Raw genomic sequence first — 20,728 nt, forward strand, 5'->3', positions numbered from 1 at the left:
GAGTTGTTATAGCAGAGATGTGAATTTTGAGATATGGTCACTTTCATTTGTATTGGAGTGAGTGAGCAGTAGCAGTGCATGTCGTGGTTGTCGCTGATGAATGTATTGGAGGAGTACGATAGAAAGTAATGCTAAAGTATGCTCGCTGTTGTTTAGTGTTGCATTGTTATTGTCTTGTCGAGTAGTTCACTGTGTAGAGTGGCCATGTGAAATGATTGTGAGAGTGATGGACATCTCTGGAGTCCAGCAAGGAGCAGTCATCATGGATTGTGATTGCTAACAGACTGTGTGTTCAAACCTGTTTGACTGGGCGAGTTGGCCGTGCGCGTAGAGGCGCGCGGCTGTGCGCTTGCATCCGGGAGATAGTAGGTTCGAATCCCACTATCGGCAGCCCTGAAGATGGTTTTCCATGGTTTCCCATTTTCACACCAGGCAAATGCTGGGGCTGTACCTTAATTAAGGCCACGGCCGCTTCCTTCCAACTCCTAGGCCTTTCCTAGACCTATCTGTGTTGGTGTGACGTAAAGCCCATAGCAAAAAAAAAAAAAAAGCAAACCTGTTTGCTTGAAGCTTCTGAGTGGAGTGACTAAACATGCAAAGTGAAGTGAAAGGTGAGCTGCCAGTCAAGATTATGGAAGGAATCCTTGTTCCAGGTAAATACCAGAGCTGGCAACCTGCTGTGAGGACAAGCGACTTTTTAAATAGCCACTAATTAGGAAACTGTTGTCATCCATTCTCAGATGGAATTTTGTGTATGTGTGTGCTAATTGTGTCTCTCTCTCTTTCTCTCTCTCTCTCTCTCCTCTCTCTCTAGTCATCAGTCGTGAGGCTGGTTGGCATCAGCTCTCCATTCTTCATGTTTCTCTGCTTTTCTTTTCAGTTCGTGGTAGGAATCACATCTCATGTCATCTAATATTTGTGTTGTGTACTCTAATCTTGGTCGTCCTCTATAATTTTCTCCTCTCTATGAAACCCTCTATTATTTTCTTCAAAAACCCACCATGTCTTAAGTATATGGCCTATTAGATGATCTTGTCGTCTTTTTATTTGTGTCGTAAAACATCTTCTCTTTCCTACTCTTCTAAACGCCTTTTCATTTGTGACCATTTCTCTCCAATTAATTTTCAGTAATTTCCTGTCGCACCAAGATTCAAATGCAAGTAGTCTCTTTCTTTCCTTTTCACCTGAAGTCCAAGTTTCACTTCCATATTAAGCAATACTCCATACAAAGGTCTTCAACAGTTGTATCCTCACATTACTTACGAATATGGTTTTTGCTGTAAACAGGTTCTTCTTTTTATTATTAAAAGCATTGGGTCATCGGGCATGAAATTAGATTGATAAAACAGCGTTTTATTCATAACAATACTAACTTCTTGGTGCGCCGTTGACTAGCCACCAGTGTGCAGACACCATCTATGGGTGGCATTCGGTAGACACATATTTTCAAATGTAGACTATATACAGGGACTTAACCCATGTGTTGGGAAGATATAACACAATTGCCATGGCTTACTAAATTACCTCCATAGTTTGAGTTGTGACTTATGGGAGAAAGAAGGAAAGGAAAAAAGAAAGAAAAAATAGATGAGTCAGTCAACATTATGGATTGGATGCATTGGAGGTAAGTGCGAGTGAGGTATTGAGATCACTGGTTCATTTCTTGATGGATGCAGTTTTTTATATTTTTTATGTCAGTCACTTAGCACAGGCCAGAGCATACTGTAGTTTACACTGAAGTCTTTCTCATTTATGGCTTTTAATAGTATGGAAGATGCTGAGATATGCATGGTGCTGAGTAATAACGTAAAGAATATAAATTGTACATCTTAACATCATGGAAGGTGCTACTCACAGGGTTGGTTATGCTGCAACAGTGGCATCCATTTACTTGTATACCTTGTTATAGTTCCGTCATTGGTTTTTGCTATTTATACACCCACATAACCTCAAATGGTTTGAGGATTCAACCAGCCTCCAGGCTGATGACTTAACAGATAGGTTTTTAGAGAAAATGAACAGAAGATAGAGTATCATTATGTGTTCTAAGAAGATACGATCAGGGATAGGGTGGAGTTTAGCTTACGATTGACCAGGCGAGTTGGCCGTGCGGTTAGGAGCGCGCAGCTGTGAGCTTGCATCCGGGAGATAGTGGGTTCGGACCCCACTGTCGGCAGCCCTGAAGATGGTTTTCCGTGGTTTCTCATTTTCAAAGCTGATGTAGTATACTGGTGATGGTTGATTTCAATACAAGTATATAGAAACTCATTAAACCAGACTAACTTTGGTGGGAGTAAGTTGACCAGATTAACTGAAATATCCTAAAAGAACACCTGAAAGAGCATTAAAACTCTATTTACAGAAACAAGACATGTTTATTATTTAAATGGTGTAGGCCTAGAAGAAAAATATCCAATATTTCACGACATCTGCAAAATCTGAAAGGCCAGCCTGAACTTGCTGAAAAGTTTAATTACATCTGGGCAATGACATCCTTTTTGGAGTTGAAGTAAATCATTCTTGGGGACATTTTGAACATATCTTGCCACTAATTTGACATGCCTAATGGCAAACAGTGATTGAAAACTGCTTCTAGGTCTCCCTCTTTTTAAAATTTTTTTAAAAATTTGCTGTACTTCAAACCAATGCAGATAGGTGGGATAGGAAATGGCTAGGAGTGGGAACGAAGTGACCATGGCCTTAATTTAGGTACAACACTGGCATTTGCCTGGTGTGAAAAGTAGAAACCACAGAAAACCATCTAAGGGGTTGCCAGCAGTGGGAGTTTAAAGTTTTCAAATTGTTTAAAGCACAATGGCAAGGTGTGGAGAATTAGAATTTGCCAAGTTTTTTATGAAAATTGTTAATAGAGATTTTTGTTTGTAAAGTGGATGAATAATTAATCCACTTAATGAATCCAGTTAATGAATCATCAATCCACTTTTATAATGAAAGAAAGTATTCAAGCTTTTTATTGGGTCGATGCATAAGTTTGTGCGGTTCTTATATTTTATTTTATTTTACTGTCACTGTCACACACTGTAACTCACAATGTGAGTGTTCACCTCCACTCTCTATGACCTTCTGCCAACGTTCAGGTAGCAGTTGAATGCCTCGCCTGTACAACTGTTTTGGTTTTGACTGGAAGAAATCTGTTAGCCCTTGATCAAGAGAAGCTTCGTCAGGAAACACTTGCCCCTGAATGTGGTTAGAAAGAGTGCGGAAAAGATGGAAGTCTGAGGGGGCAAGGTCAGGGCAATACGGAGGATGAGGAAGAGGTTCCCAGCCAAGTTCAGCAATCACACCCTCGGTCAGTTGCGCTGTATGCAGATGAGCGTTATCATGGAACAATAAGACTGGTTGTTGTCTTTGTCTTTTGTTGTCAATAGCAGCGGCAAGCCGTCTTAGCTGGTCACTATACAGAGCAGGGGTAATCGTTACGTTTTTCAGAAGAAGTTCTTGGAGAAGAATGCCATCTTTGTTCCACCAAACACACAACATGATTTTCTGTGGATGGGCACTATCCTTGGGATGGGGAATTGCTTTTTTTGATGGGCTGAGCCACTCTTTCCTCTTTTTCATGTTGACGTACAGGCACCATTTCTCGTCACCGGTGACGATGTTCGAAAGGAATGCTTCGTGCCTATCATAAGCCAACCGTTGCCAGGCAAGTAATGACGAACAGATGTTTACTCGTTGATTTTTGTTACTGTCACTTAGCACGTCGTACCCATATACCCCATTTCTATACCTTACCCATCTAATGCAAATGGCGTACAATAGTTGACAGATCACATTAAAAAACTTGCGCCATTTCCCACGTTGTTTGATGAGGATTCTCATGAAGCAACTCATTCAAGCAATTTTCATCAAAATCTCAATGTCTTCCAGAACGTGGATCAGCGGACAAGTCAAGCCGTCCTGCTCGAAAGCGGGAAAATCATTTTTGTGCTGTTCTTTCAGCAATTGCTTCATTCCCATACACTTCACAAATTGTTCTCGCAGCTCCTGCTGCACTGGATTCTCGGTTAAACTCAAAGAGTAAAATGTGTCAGAAATGCTCAATTTTCTCAACTTGACATTTCATATCCGTTTGTCTGAAATATATGCAAATAGTACGTTCACAATGAAGAAAACCTGTGTTTCACAACACACAAACTCCGTTAAAACAACGGAATAACAATAAATAATCCATTCACGTCTCATTGTTGCCAAGCCAAAAGAAAACGCACAAACTTATGCATCGACCGTATAGTTTACAATTATTAAATTACCAGTGTTTTGCCCCAGTTTGGCTGTTTATTTTGTTTGTACCAAGTTTTGTACCCTTTTTTTTAGCTGAAAATGGTCTGCTTTAGGAACGAAACATATACTTTTTTAAATAATGTAACTAGATTTTAAGCTGGTATATGTTTTATAATTACATGGACTAGCAGTAAAAAACAAATAAGTATTGGAAGGTGGGATTCTTCCTTCAACATAACCTTAGCTGCTATAAAAGTTGGCTGAGAGCTGAATGTTGTTTCCTGCTGAAATGAAATGGCGTATGGCTTTTAGTGCCGGGAATGTGCGAGGACATGTTTGGCTCGCCAGATGCAGGTCTTTCGATTTAACTCCCGTAGGCGACCTGCGCATCGTGATGAGGATGAAATGATGATGAAGACGACACATACACCCAGCCCCCGTGCCAGTGAAATTAACCAATTAAGGTTAAAATTCCCGACCCTGCCGGGAATCGAACCCGGGACCCCTGTGACCAAAGGCCAGGACGCTAACCATTTAGCCATGGAGCCCGACTGTTTCCTGCTATTTAATACCTATAGCTTAGATGGAGCAAGGGGTCTTAGTGACCTTGAACATAGAATGATTATATTGGTTACCACATAATTACGCAATGAACGAGGATCATTTCCACTCTTGTCAGTACGTCCAAGTCGACTGTCAAGAGATGTGATGTACCGGGAAAGCTGGCCATGCGGTTAGGAGGCGTGCGGCTGTGAGCTTTGTAAGCTTGCATCCGGGAGATAGTGGGTTCGAATCCCACTGTCGGCAGCCCCGAAGATGGTTTTCCGTGGTTTCCCATTTTCACACCACGGCCACTTCCTTCCAACTCCTAGGCCTTTCTTATAGCATCATCGCCATTAAGACCTATCTGTGTCAGTGTGATGTAAAGCCCCTAGCAAAAAAAAAAAAAAAAAAAAAAAAAAAAAGATAGATAGAGAGATGTGATGTGATGTGAAGTGAAGTTTAAATGAAGAGGACAAAACCAAGGCTGGGTAGGCCATATGTGTGGTTTTTTTTTTTTTTTTTGCTTTTTTTTTTTTTGTTAAGAGAGATTTTTTTAATTCACCTTTTCAAAATTACAAAGTACAAATCACATTGCAAATTAATCAATCAAAAAGAAATAAAAAAATGAAAAACAACATGACAGTTTAAAGAAAGGTAGTGAGCTGAAAGCCAAAAGCACACCTGTAGAATTGTATATGAGTGTTGAGACTAATAGAAACACTAAACTGCACGTTATAATTTAAAGAAAGAATTCAAAATTAGAATAACACTCTTTTGAAAAAAAAAAAATACAGTCATCTCACTGTTGTCAGTTCTCAGTATATCACCGTGTAACATACAATAAATAACATTTTAAAATGAAATAGATGTTTAGCAAATTTCTCTATATTGCAGTTTTTTACAAATTTCCCAAGCACTCTTGATTGATCCACCAACGTCCATCCACTCGTATCGTATGATGTCAAATTCCAATGCACTGCCGCCGCTAGCAACCAAGTTACAGCATTCACTTCTGATTTTTCCTCCAGTTGAAATTCGCCAATCATTAACTGCTCAGTCGATAAAGAAGACAAACCTCTGTGTATTTTCCGCACTGTATTGACAGTCCATGTCCAGACAGGTCACGCTTCTCGACAAGATGTAACTCGGTGCACTGTCATATCGAGCTCGCCATAATGTCCACACTTATTATCTTCAGACAAGTTGTGACAAAAGAGTTTTGTTGCCGTTGGAACGATGTCATTAATTACCGAGTAGACTGATGACCTCCACTGAGTGGGTACTTGTTGATTGTTAGCATTTGACCACACCATTTTCCATTTTCTTTCAGGGAATTTTTGTTCAATCGGTACTGGTCGCTGTAATACTTTCAGCAGGTAAGTGTAGAAATTCTTTGTCAAGTGAAATTCTTTTCTTTCTTTCCGGTCCTGTGGGAGACTGTCAAGGATACCAATGATGGTTCAGAAAGCAGGATGTATATGCCTATGTCAACCACCTCTGACATCAGGCTCCGGAGGTTGAAGAAATGTCAGTTCTATTCGAGTGTGCAACACTGATAGTGATTTAAGGATTGTTCTTCCCAGAAGAGCCTTACATTTCAGGTCTACACAGATTAGGTTGAGTCCTCCATGTGTAATCGGCAAGTACAGCTGATCACGTCTCACCCGAAACAGGGAACCTCTCCAAAGATAGTGGCCTAGACAAAGTTCTATATGCTGTGTTATTTGTTTTGTTGCAGGTAGAACTTCGAAGTACCATATTTTAGATAAAGCAAACACATTAATATGCCATACTTTTTGGATGAAATTCAGGGACCTGGTATGCTGCTGCATTAAGGTGTTTCTAACTTTATTAATTATCGACATTCAATTCTCGGTTAGCATATCTTTAAAATTTTGTTGGAAAACAATTCCTAAGATCTTTAACTTAGTTGCAATGGGCAGTGATCGATTAGGCACTGATGTCGGCCAAGAAGCAGCATGCCAGACTTTTTCTTATTTTAGTTCGATCCTGAATCTTCCTCAAATTCGTGGATGATATGTAGAGTTCGCTCTTCGTCGGATGGTTCTGTTAGGATAATACACACGTCATCGGCATACGCCTGTACTGTCACTTTTTGTGCACTGAGTGACAGGCCAGTTATACACTGATTTATTCGGTGAAGAAATGGTTCTAGCGCTACAATGAACAGAAGCCTAGAGAGGGGACATCCTTGACAAACTGATTTCCGTATAGGTATTTTCACAGGTGTCCATTTATAATGATTCATGAGGTGGCTGTTCTATACAGTCCTTTAATGCACTCAATCAATTTAGGTGGAAAGGCGAAAGTTTGCATTGTAGACCATAGATACGGATGTTTTATTCTGTTGAAGACCTTGTGGAAGTCCAAACTTACGAGTGTTGTGGGAGAAAGGTTCGATGAGGCTTTGTTGTGTAACAGAATGATGTTTCTCAGCACTAACAGATTGGAGATAATATTTTGACCTGAAGTCCCACACGATTGCCATTGTTCGATTATCTGTTGCAACTGCAGTTTTATTTGAGATGCTATTATTTTAGTGAAGATCTTGTAATCTGTATTTAGCAAGGTGATCGGCCTGAAGTCTTTCATTCCTAGAGGTATTGTGATTTTGAGAATTAAAATAATAATTCCGGATGTGAAATCTTCCGTTAAGATGTGTGGCCTCGCTAGTATTTCTTGGTACACTTGCAAAAGGTCGTCCCCTATTATGTCCCACATTATTTTGTAGAATTCATAAATTATTCCATCTGGGCCTGGAGAGCGATGACGCTGTGCTTGGGAAAGTGCAGAGAGTATTTCCTCCGAGGTAATATCTGCAATCAAACTTGACTCATCTTCTTTATTCATTGTTGGTAGACCGTGCTGTAAGATGCTGTAAAAGTGCTGATTAATGGGTGCTCATGGAATAATGTTGTGAAGTAGTCTGGACTAATTTTGAGGACGTCCTTCATATCCGATTGTATGTGACCATGCTCATCCCGGAGTTTAGTAATTGCCTTCCTCTTCCCTTTACGTCTTTCAGTCAAAATGTTAAATAGTGAAGCACATTCGTCAACTACTGAGGGTATTTTTGCACGGATGAATGCCCCTTTCAGATGATTCTCTTGAATATTAATGATAGTGTGTTTGAGTTCTTTCATTTCATTAAGGACATTCTCTCCACTGGCTTGCTTTCGTTGAAGCTGGTATAAAACTTCATAATAAAAATTCAAGGTATTTCTCTTTCCCTTTGCCTGTTGTTTGGAAATCTTTTGAAAAAATCGTTTAATTTCTGGTTTAACAGTATCCGTCCACCAGGTCACATGGTAATGGTATTTAGATTGTTTACTACGCAATTGCATCCATAGTGTTCGAAAATCATTTTGGACATCTTGGTCGTACAAGAGGGTCGCATTAAGTTTGCAGTATTCATGCCCATGTAGAGGTGGTCGTACTGCTGTTGAGTAATGAAAGAGGAGAGCATGATGGTCACTGAATGACACCGGTATAACCTCAGGACTGTGTAGCCTAGTTATCATCTCTTGTGATATATATGCCCTATCTATTCTAGAAGCTGACCCGGCCCTGTAGAATGTAAATTGGATGTCATTTCCATGTTTCAGTTCCCAAATGTCATGTAAGTGTAATTCCTCAACAAGATTTTGTAGGCTGCGACAGTTATTGAAATGTCCAGTTTGATCACGCAGATTTAATACACAGTTAAAATCACGGGCCAAAATTATGTTGTTAATAGGGCCCTGCACAAAATATCTGATGTCATCTTCAAATAAGCGTTCTCTGTCTAGACGTCCTTGAGAACCGGACGGAGCGTAAACATTAAAAAAAAGGGTGTCCTCACATTGCACAGCTACAATTCTACCATTGGGATGAAACTCCGCTTCGGAAACAGTCAGTCCTGCTCTATATATTATAGCCGTACCTCGAAATGATGGACCAACGTTTACTTTATATTCGTATCCCGACAGCCAGCCTTAAGTTTGGATCATTAACTTGAAGAAATAGGATATCTAGAACCCTGAGAAAATCCTGAAGGAGAGCTTGCGTGGTTAGACTTTTGATGCCATCTACATTCAAGGTGGTGACACAACGTAGGAGAGTCAACTGCAGAAACAAGGGAATAGTCAAGGTAATTGTAGTAGAATTCATTTCAGTAGAAGGATGTGATTAAGCTGTTGTGGTCAATACACTGTCACGCATACACTGGTTTATACTTTCTATTATTTAAGCCAACTGCATGAGGTACTACGCCTTTGGGTGTTGTACGGTTTTGATTAGTCACGTGCAACGTATTTGTTGACAACTTTCATCTGTAAGTTGTGAGAATCCTTGGTACTGCCTGTCGTATTCGGGGTAGTCTTATCACCTGCTAGCAAGGTCACTGCACTTTCACTAACACTCGGTCCTGTTGGTGTGTTAGGATAATTACAGGGTCAGCAATGGAAGAATTTTCTGAATCTGGTGTAAACTCCATGTCTTTGCTGTGCAAGGAAGCAGACTTTGTTTGTTTGTTTGTTTGTTTGTTTGTTTGTTGTCTGTAATTGGATGGTTTGTAAAATCTGGGTGTGTATTCTTTTTTGTTAACTGAGTCTCTCCTGTTGGTGTATGGGTGTCTTCCTGAAGTTCCATGTCCTCAGACCACAGTTGTCTTTCTAGTGGTGTATTTACTATTTGTTTCATTCCAACTGGGCTCTCGTCAGCTGCCGCCTGATCTACAGTCTCCTGTAGTGTCTGAATATGTTCCCCCTTCTCAAGGTTGTCACTACAAAGTGTCCTGATTGCTTCTTCTGTACTACAAGGTAAAGATGTGTCTGCTATGCTGTCAGCTAGAAGGGAGGTGTCTTGAAAGTCTTGTTGTTTATGCGGAGTGTGAGTAATACTCTCTAAATTGGTGGCGAGAGAACGCTGACTTCTGCATCTGTTGTGTTGCTTAGTGTACTGCTCCCATCAGACTCGGCCACTGCGGAGCTGTATGTCTGTTTTCTACTCAGCGCGGGACGGGCTTTCCTATTGGGACAATCTATTTGAAGGTGTGTCGTTTCTTTACAATAGAAACATGATTTTGATTGTCCTTTGTACGATAGTAGAATTCTACAATCATTCAGCATAAGCTGAGATGGGATAGGATACTTAAGTTCTATTTTTACAATTCGTATGCCATTACTTACATTAACAAATTCATAGGCTTCATTCCACCGTTCTTCCTGGATGTCTTTGACTACTCCATATGCAGAGAGAACTCGTGCAAGGCGATCGTTGCTTATTTCTGGAGGGAGGTTGAACACACGTACGCGTTTAGTTAAAGTGTCCGCTGCCGAAATCGTTACTTTAGTGGTACAGCCATTCGCTAATAGAAAAGTTTTCACTCCTTCGTGACGTGCTAGAAGGTTTTCATAAAGAGTCACATATACAGTTTTTATGTACACAGCATTTTCCCCATTATTTAACTGTATGGCAATCACTTGGTCTCTGTTAAGTTTTAGTTTGCGACTAATCCAATGATGGATTTCTAAAAGTGAAGGCCTATTAATCCTGTCTTTGAAAACACTTTTTATAGTGTTCTTCCTGATACTTGCCATGATTGTACGTACAATTTTCCAAGGACTACACAAAATATGTATTAGTAACACACACCTGTACTACGCGATAACCACACAGTACCAACACGCCGCTTGCTGTGTTACCTCAGCCGAGGTTATGCACGAACTGTGTGTTGACCGACAGGGACTATTGAGCATTGAAGAAGGTGATAGGGAAAATAACTTGATGAATGATACCATCACCCGTGAATTCCACAGTGTCACTAATTATGTCACTAACACCATAACTGTGAGCCGAGAGATATGGAGACTGGAATTCAAGGTCCAGGCATCCATCCATGAACTGCATATTCTGTTAATGAATGCTAAGCATCCTGTTTGGCGATGTAAAGTGTGCTGCCACTGGTCCATGGATGACTCGAGATGTGTGATTTGAAATGATGAATAACATTACCATGTGGCAGTCAGATGGGAGGTTTTTGGGTGTGGCAAATGCCAGGCAAACGAAATGCCAGCCTATACAATGTCCTGCAGTGACATGTGTTGGAGGTGGGTGAGAGTGTGAGAATTTTTGTCTGGAAAGAACTTGGCCCTTTGTAATACTACAAAGCCCATTAAAGCTGGAAGGATATAAGGACATTTTGACCAGCTGCATGTTAACTATGGTTGAAGAACAGTTCAGAGATTATCGCTGTGTGTTTCAACACAAAAATGTTTCCTGTCCTAAAGTGGGACCTGTTTGCAAGTGGTTTGTGGACAGTGAGGTTCCGGAAATCAACTGTCCAGTCCAAAACCTTAACCTCAATTCCATTAAACACCCCTGGGCTGAACTGGAATGGTGACTTCGTTCCAGACACCAGTGACCCACATTACTAAGTTTGCTTGCTACATTGCCGCTGGAAGGATGGTCTGCCATTCTCCTGGCGACGTTCAGACCCCTGTTTGACTGTTTTCGTTGCTCGTCGGTCAGGTATTGGACCAATGACCCTGACGCTTCATATGAGCTATTACCGTATTTACGTGAATAATCCCCGCACCCTAACTTTAGGAAGGCTGATTTTGAAAAAAACAATGCCAACATTGACTCAAATAAAACCCGCACCCCAATTTCATGCCTCAATTTTTAAAAAAATTGCGGGTATTATTCACGTAAATACGGCATTATGCTGGGATCACCACCTAATTGCCTGGTTAACCTGGAGAACAGACACCTTTTGCAGCTGCCCGTAACCTAGGGAACAGATGCTGCTTACAGGATTTTAGTGGTATTTCCTCCACTGGAACTCGTCTGCCCTAAGCTGTTGGCCCCTTTAGAGAGTCAAGTCATTCATCACTGTTAGACACTCAGCGTTGAGTCGCTGGCTGTACTATCTACTTTATTGCATTGCAGGTAACCCTGGTCAGACAACTGTCATAAGACAGTTTCAAGTAGGTGTCTAGATACTTTTGATCAGGTGGTGTGCGTATAGATGCTGTTACATTTTAAACTTGATTGTGTGTGCTTTTTATTTTTTATTCCAGGCCTCCTGGCATATACAAGGGTGAATATCTCACAGAGCTCTTTAGAATCTATGATGATGTTGCAGAGACTCCACCAGCTCCTGAGTTACCAGATTGGTGCAAAGGTAGGTGAGGTTTCATAACACATGGGGTAGATTTTGTTTTAGAGTGGCATGAAATCTCTTCGCCCAAACAGCTGACCATTTTGTGAAAGCTTGTATGGAAAAATCAGGTCTTTTCCAATAAAGTAGCCTATTTTTTTGTCTTAGTGTTTAATATATATTTTCCAGTAATACTGTACTTTACTAATAAACTTGCACGTAGTTCTGTTCTGTTAAGAAAGTGGCAACCAGTACATCGGGCATGTTTGGTTGAATGTTATCACTTAAACTTGTTCTAAAAGTTTAGAAATGCACCCTTTTACTGGCAAAGTGTACTTTATCTATATATATTAACTAGACAAAAAATCTATGATATTTTATTCCTTTGGTTATGTTTGTCCTGATCAAGGGAGCCAAGAATAACGGCCAAGAGAATTCTTCATGCTGACCACACGGCACCTCATAATGTGCAGGCCTTCGGGTTGAACAGCAGTTGCTTGATATGCCATGGCCCTTCGAGGCTGTTGCACCCTGTTTTTGTACTCTAGGACTTGGACATTTTCAGCCAATAATTTTTAGTGAGCTTCACCTGAAGTGAAAATAGAGAGGAGGCTTTACTCCTTTCCAAATTTTCTTTGTTTTTGGTAGTTACAAATATTTGTCTCTAACATTTATTACATTAAGGCCCGTGGAATTCTGTGTAAAGTGCTGTATAGTAATCAGTTAACCTTTCATTATCTCCTTAATTATGTATGGTGTTCAAATGCTGGCTAACCAGAGGCATTTGTCTTCTGTGCTCAAGGTTGCCAAATCAGTTCCAATTGCAGTCGGTTGTTGTTTGCAGTAAATGCAATTTTTGTGAGAGGACAATGTCAGTTGTTCTGGAACTCCTTTTCTGGGCAAAATTCCAGTACTCAGATGTCTTGGCACAATCTGCTGTGGTTGAGTGTCAGAAAAAAAAAAAAAAAGGTAAAGAAACCCACACAATTCCTTTTCTGAAAATCCACTGAAGGGGAAGTGTTAAAGGGGGTGAATGTTTAAAATGAGTATATCTCAAAACTTAACATATTACAGACGTGAAAATTGGTATTTTTAATCTCGTTTAAAAATAAAGTAACACATATTTTTTTCTTTTCGGAAAACACACTTAAGGGGGGTAAAATGACTGAAGAAGGTATTGAATTATTTTTATTAGGAGACTGGTATCGCCAAAACTGAAGATAATAACAGACGTGACAATTGGTATTTGGAAACTCCTTTGAAAATAAAGTAACAAGTATTTCTTTGTTTTAGGAAAATTCACTTAAGGGGGGACTGAAAAGGGGGTTGAATTATTTTTATGAGGATATTTATATCTCAAAAACTGAAGTTGTTAGACATGAAAATTTGTGTTTGGAATCTTCTTTAAAAATAAAGAAACACTTATCTTTTTGTATTCGGAAAATCTACTTAAGGGGGTGGGTGAAAAGAAGTGAAGAAAGTGTTGAATTCCTTTTATGGGGATGCTTATATATTGAATACGAAGATGTTACAGACATGAAATTTGTATTTGGAAGCTCCTTTAAAAAGAAACGCGTATTCTTTTGTTTTTGGAAAATCCAATGAACAGGGAAAGGGGGGGGGGGGGGGGGAATAAATGAATTGAAAAATTAGTTGAATTATTTGAGGATACTTATATCTCTTAAACAAAGGATGTTGCGGTCGGGAAAATCGGTATTTGCAATATGCTTTAAAAATAAAGACACACTTGTTTTGTGGGGGGGGGGGGGGGTTGGAATCAACTTAAGACGGGTGTAAAAGGAGTTGAATTCTTTTTTATGAGGATAAAAATAAGAAAAACCCAACCAAACCCCATGGCACTACAGCCCTTGAAGGGTCTTGGCCTACCAAGCGACCGCTGCTCAGCCCGAAGGCCTGCAGATTACAAGGTGTCGTGTGGTCAGCATGACGAATCCTCTCGGCCATTATTCTTGGCTTTTCTAGACCGGGGCCGCTATCTCACCGTCAGATAGCTCTCAATTCTAATCATGTAGGCTGAGTGGACCTCAAACCAGCCCTCAGGTCCAGGTAAAAATTCCTGACCTGGCCGGGAATTGAAGCCGGGGCCTCTATGTAAGATGCAAGCATGCTACCCCTACACCACGGGGCTGGCATACAAATAAGAAGTGGACTTAAAAAAATACCCCTTTAAGGGGGTTTTGACTGAGGGGAGGAATGATGATAAAAAATATGCATTTAAATTAAACCTTTTGAATTATGAAGTTAAAATTTCAAATTATGTTCTAGGCGTTAAATAACAGAAGGTTTGAAACAAATTTAACTGCTCAGGGAGTTAAATGGGGGGTTAAGATCCGAAAACAAATATATTCCTTCCTCCGAAGTGGTTTTAACGTTTGAAGACAAAATTCCAAATAGCGGTATGTATTTTAAATCCTGGGTGTGAAATAGGAAATATTTTTTTATGTTCCACCCCCAAAGTGTTAAGTGAGATTAGCTCTGTAAACGAAATTATTCATCCCTCCAAAACTGTTGGAAGTTGTAATTTTATGAGAGGGGTCATCTTTAATGTCCTTGGTGTAAAATATTGTATACTTCAAAATATTGCTCTCCTAAGGGGTTTAGATGGTGGTTGACTCTCAGAAATACAATATCCATTCTTCCCAAACCGTTACAGCCATGAACTTAATTTTTTTTTTTTAAATGAAAGGCGGTCTTCTATATCCTAGATGTTAATAAATATTTAAAAACATTCACCCCCTTAAAAATGTATTAATTCCTCCACTACTGTGTGACGTACAAGATCAGAATTTCACTGGTTGGTTTAAAACATTCAAATTCATCCCTATGGGGTTCAAATGAGTGTTAGATCAGAAAAATAAATAATCATTCCTCAAGAACCATTTGACGTTCCAACTGAGGGCATATTTTACAGGCTCAGCTGACAGTGGACTCTCCAAAATGTAAAACTTTGAATAATAACTTTCAGTTTAAAACTGTAGCGAAGCACAGGTATCTTGCTATTTAAAAATATTCAAATTACTCAATAATAAAAATGACAACCATAAGTCTCCCCAGTATGGCATTGGGCTCGTCAGTTGGCATACCACACCTCTTCAAGACATTGGCTGGCTAGTACTGCAATAAGTGCAATACAGTGACTATGCACTAAGCGAGATATGTCTCTTCATTTGCTATATTAATGTCCTTAGCTTTCATAAAAGATAAATTCTTCCTTTTTGAGATTCTTCTTCTATTAAGGTTGGGTTGAGTTGTGGATCAGTGACTTCCATCTGCTTCCATCCTTCCACCGCTCCAGTTCAGACGTCTCTCCAACATCACTCATCTTCTCATATATGCCTTAAACTGCTCCAACCATCATCTTCTGGATCTTTCCTTTACTTTCCTTACTTTAATTTCAAGTACTTGTCTTGGTGTTCTACTTTTCTGCATTCTCTGCAGGTGCATAAACCATCTCAAATGTGACTGTTCTTTATTTTCACTGAGACTGTTTGTTTTGATTCTGTCTCTTACATCTGCATTTGATTGAGAATATTAAGTCAAAAAATGTAGATTACTCAGTTATAAAAATTAATAATAATCTAGTAAATTTTTGTTATGTGTGTGGCTTTATATATGATGTTACATCTGGATCTATTCATTTTATAGAGACTTCAAATGTATTATTAAATATAACTGTGACATATTTTAATACTTATTTCAGAATATGATGACAGCACTGTAGATGATGATGGAGAGCCTCTTGAAAGTGGGAAAGAATCTGTGCCCAAGTAAGTAAAGTTACAATAAGTTGTTGTGAATTGCTGTATTGTCTGAAAAGTTCTGAGCCATGTCTTGGGTGGAGGAAATAATGCCAAATTTATGTATTCAAGAAAAAGAACCTCCATTCATAAAAATATCCTCCATTCTTTTAAGTAATTTTAAAATTCTGTTTGTATAGAACACAGCTGGTTTGAAGTCCTAAAATATTTTTGACAGCATTCATATTGCCAAATGAACTACTATTTACAGAATCGTGCACAGACTGAAGCATGTGGAAGGTATAATGGAATTTCCAATAGATATGGTGAATATGATAAGAAAGCTAAACCAGTCTCGTGCAGCTTCCTGATGGGGGAAAAGAACTAGTCCATGCAGTGTTTCTCTACTACGTTTGGAAATAGTCAGAATCTCTGCCAAGTCCATGATCATTAGCTTTGGCTTTACTTCTGTATATTCGCTTATCCATTCATAATCCATTGCTGAAGATTTTTCAGAGCGATTCACTTGTTCCAAACTGAGAGCCCTGGCTTTGATTCACTAACACTGCTCTCTCCATTTATCCACATGCTTCTGCTGTGCTGGCATTTCTTGATAGGATAATGCCACTGTTACTCAACCATATTTGAAACTCTGTAATAACATTGAGTTTTTATAGCCCATAACCCAATCTAATCGAGAGATACATTCAGATGTCATGTTACAAGTAGTAGATCGATGTTTTGAGTGTGTTCCATTAGAGTGTTGTAGGAACCCTTCCAGAAGTCGAGAGTTCTAGGCGGTGGATCAAACCGTATATATATCGAGCTATCAGTGAGTCAGTCAGGACTCGGAGTCAGGTTGGACTCAAAGGCAAGTGATGGACTGAGAGTGACTGTTGGGCTCCGAGGTGGAGTCGGTGAGTTCAAGAGAGTGTATGTTTTAGTGCGCGAGTCAGTGTTGTTGATATCTGTACTTGTCAGAATCGACATCAGGGTACTCCGCTATTAAGTGTTGTAGTGTCACTTGTTAGTGTGTATAATTGTGTGTTGTGACAATAAAGTAATTTATACAAGGAAGTGAACGTGTTCTCCTGTGATATTTATTTCCGTCAAATAAAATCACATTTGATAACGATAAAATAAGTATTGTACAGGCTATGTTCAATATAATGGACTCCTCATGCAGTGGCCATCACCCGGCGAAGCCTGATACGATGAGGCTCCTCACTGCAACAGAGTGGGTTCACCAGGCAGTGCCCACCTCGCACCTGAATCTGGTGCAAACCAGAATTATGGCGACCTGCCAGGGCTCGGGAGGGTGCTCACGAGACTATAATAATTATGGGCTAAAAGAAGGGATAGTAGTAGTGCTCTTCCCAGCATTGCTGACTACTGTGGAAGCCTGGTGCTAACCAGTTAATAAGGAAATGTTACGTAGCATGTTTAGGTTACGTAACATATAGATAGGCGACATCCAACCTTGTTCCAAATTCACTTTGCCTGGGTCTGCCAGTCTGGCAATACAATACCACTCCTAGCAAACCCTGGCAAGATCACGCCTCCCGCTGAGTGCACTGACTTAACTGCTTACTCAGGGCAGTTCTCCTACTCTTTAAATTCTTATCCATTTGCACATTACATTTACATAATGACTTCACTGCACTTACTCAATCTGCTGAGCTGTGCCTACCTCTCTTGCTGTTCTACGTAATGTTCCAACTCCTTGTTCACTTACGCAATAAGAAAAACATGCGCCACATAATTCACATTCTCCTCCAGCTCACCAGCTAAAAATATTTCAATACAGCTTGCCCGTAATTCACCTCCACACTAAAATTCTAGTTACAACATTTATAACAATTATACACACTACAAACCAATTACAACTTACTTAAATAAACCTCCGCACTAGAATTCTCTTAATTTCTCTCAAGCATACCTCCGCGTCATACATCACCTTTAGATTCACTATCCTCTCTCTGACCCTATACCATTTAGTTACAACAACTATAATAATAAAACACACTACATACCAATTACAACTACACTCTTAACTTTACGCGTACCTCCAAAACACACTTCACCATTAGATTCACTATACCTACACCTACCTCTCACCATTAAATTCACTCCATTTTAAGCTGCAATATCAACAATAAATATACCACTTCATTACCTATCCTTACATCACTTATTCACTTTTATCTGCCTTAATCACCATAACTCTGACATCTACTAACCAAAATTCTAGTTACAACGACTATAATACTTACACACTCTACAAACCAATCACAACTTACTTAAATAAACCTCCACACTAAAATTATGTTAATTTCTCTCAAACATAACTTCGCAACATAATCGCTATGCATTTCGCCATTACATTCACTATTATATTCACTATCCTCTGACCCTATACCATTCAGTTACCCCAACTATAATAAACACACTACATACCAATTACAACTTACCCTCGTAACTGTGAGCATACCTCCAAAACACACTCCACCATTAGATTCACTATACCTACACCTACCTCTCTCCCTTAAATAAACACATTCCTCCGTACACCACCTTAACTATAAACACACCTCCAGAACCTACCTTAATCGCTATAACTCTGACATCTACTAACTAAAATTCTTGTTACAACATCTGTAATAATTACACGCACAACTTACTTAAATAAACCTCCACACTAGAATTCTCCTAGTTCTCTCAAACATACACCATCTTAACTATAAACACACCTCCAGAACAAACTTCACCATTGCATTCACTATACAAACACCACCATGTACCATCAACTACACCTTATTCTCACCCTCTCTCTAGCCATTACCAAGTATTATTACTCAGTCATTATACATTTAAGCTGCAATATCAACAATAAATATACCACTTCATTAGCTATCCTTACACCACTTATTCACCTTTATCTACCTTGATTGTTATAACACTAACAGCTACCAACTTTCTTTACTAAACGTCTTGCTTCTCGTTACTATACCCTCTTCCTTTCTGTCTTTTTTACCCCACACCTCTTTTAAGCTCATGTTTCTACCTCTCTTCAAAGTTTCTCCTTTGCTCATTCTTGTCTTGGCTGTGCTTTGCCTTCCTCGAAAACATCTCCACAAACACCTTCTTAGATGCTTCAGGGACAGCATTCATCATTGCTGTCCTCGGCAACATATTCATCTATCTCTCTTTATCCAAGTTTCTGTCCACTCCATCGCTACAATCATCTCCCTTTCTTCTCTCAACACTTGACACCTCCGAAGCATTTTCTCCGACCTCATTGGATTCTGTTACATCCCTTTCATCCTCAGGAGCATTTGCTACGGCCTCATTGGGCTCTGATACTTCCCTCGCCTCACCAGGAGGGTTTCCCTCATCCCACCTTTCTCCCACACTCATCTCCATATCGTCTTCCTGTTTCATCTTTTCCTCTAAGTCCAGTAGTTTGGTTACAGTCCAAATTATTCTCCACTTGCCATTTGACACTACTAATTGCTGACCCCTGATAATGGCTCTCAAACCTTGGTTTTTAACCCTTATCAAATGTTTCTTAAGAATTTTAGCATTCTTGATTCCTTCACTTCCCATGTCTCTCTTAATCCAAGTTTTTTTACTCTGTAAGTTACCCGCATTTCTATGCACTATTTCAGCCATCAAAGTGGATGACAGTTTCACTTTAATAGGCCTATTTCCTTTTACTTTACCTATTCCCTCCACATCGTCTATATCAACTTCGCTAAAATTTATTTTCATTTTCTCCTGAATTAGCTCCACCACTTTGTGAATTGTAAGCACTTTATCCTCCCTCTTCTCCTCTGGCACACCATATATAAACAGGCATTTCTTCCTACGATTTTGACTACTGGCTTCTACTTCTGCTTTGAGCTTCAACACTTCTCTTCTAAACTCCTTATTTTCTTCCTTAACGATGTAGCTTCTTCGGCATTGTTTCTCACTTTAGATGTTGTGTCATCTGCCCTTTTCTGGAACCATTTCTTCATTTTCTTGAACTCCTTTGTTTGCTCTTGTATCATGTTTTTCAGTTGTTCAAATGGGCACACTTCTTCTACCACATCTTTAACTACTCTTCTGATTACTTCCACATCTTCCCAACTCATGCTTCCACTGGAGATCAGCCCGGGGTTCAATTCAATTCCCCTGATCCATAGCATAACTATAATCACTGCGGCTGTCAGCATCTTCTCTCCCTTCATTCCTCCCACTTTCCCTTCTTCTTTCTCCCCTGCCATCTTCCTATAACTGCCCTGTATTGTTCGACACCAATCATCTTCTTTAAACTCCTCACTACTTTCTTGCACTCAGATCCACCACTTCCTTCTCTTACTACTGGGACCCTTCACTCAGCGTGTCCACTCTTGTCGCTGTCTCAGCCTATACTGTAGTCTAGTCATTAGAAATTGTACTGTATATCAACACCTTTCATATCGTGACAGTCAGTAGTCTGATAGTGAAATATTTTTCTGCCCACGGGACTTGAATTGGCTAACTACAGTGTCAGACCATTAAGATTTGATGTCTTAAAGATCGTGACTTCACAGCTAATATGGCTATGAATTAGAGTAAAATAGTACACAGTGACCATGCACCACTGGTTATGATTCCTTTTATTGTGAAAGAAATGTTAATTGTATCAAGAACTTACGTCTTTTGCAGTATGTTTTCTGAGTTTTAAAAGTAACATTTCTTCATATTTTTGTTGGAACATACTGTAACAATGGCATTCATGTTGTGTCATGTATGTTACCCAGTGGCCCAAGACGGAAAGAGTTCAAAAAAAAGAACGCCACTTTCATGGAGGGTGTGCCTGGTGTGACGCTTGTTTCTACACAGCCCCTGCTGCAAACTATTCAGAGGAAGGTGCAGGAAATGTGTGGCTGGAAAAGGTATGTCATATTTCTGGTTGATTTATGTATGAACAAGTTAGAAGTTTGTTTTATATCATTGTATTCCTTATTTTCTTCCCTGCTTTGGATACTGATAT

The 20,728-nt window shown here is 39.6% G+C and overlaps 1 protein-coding gene across 1 annotated transcript in view; it reads left to right on the forward strand.

The window, feature by feature from the left end:
* Window positions 1-20,728, forward strand: part of mRNA-cap (mRNA-capping-enzyme) — a 139,196-nt gene that overhangs the window by 17,679 nt on the left and 100,789 nt on the right. Inside the window, exons 4-6 of the mRNA XM_067151520.2 lie at window positions 11,871-11,974; window positions 15,672-15,738; window positions 20,496-20,630. Of these exons, the coding sequence (XP_067007621.2) occupies window positions 11,871-11,974; window positions 15,672-15,738; window positions 20,496-20,630 (306 nt within the window). The remainder of the gene's footprint in view (window positions 1-11,870; window positions 11,975-15,671; window positions 15,739-20,495; window positions 20,631-20,728) is intronic.

The sequence above is a fragment of the Anabrus simplex genome, chromosome 7, assembly GCF_040414725.1.
Source record: "Anabrus simplex isolate iqAnaSimp1 chromosome 7, ASM4041472v1, whole genome shotgun sequence".
NCBI lineage: Eukaryota > Metazoa > Arthropoda > Insecta > Orthoptera > Tettigoniidae > Anabrus > Anabrus simplex.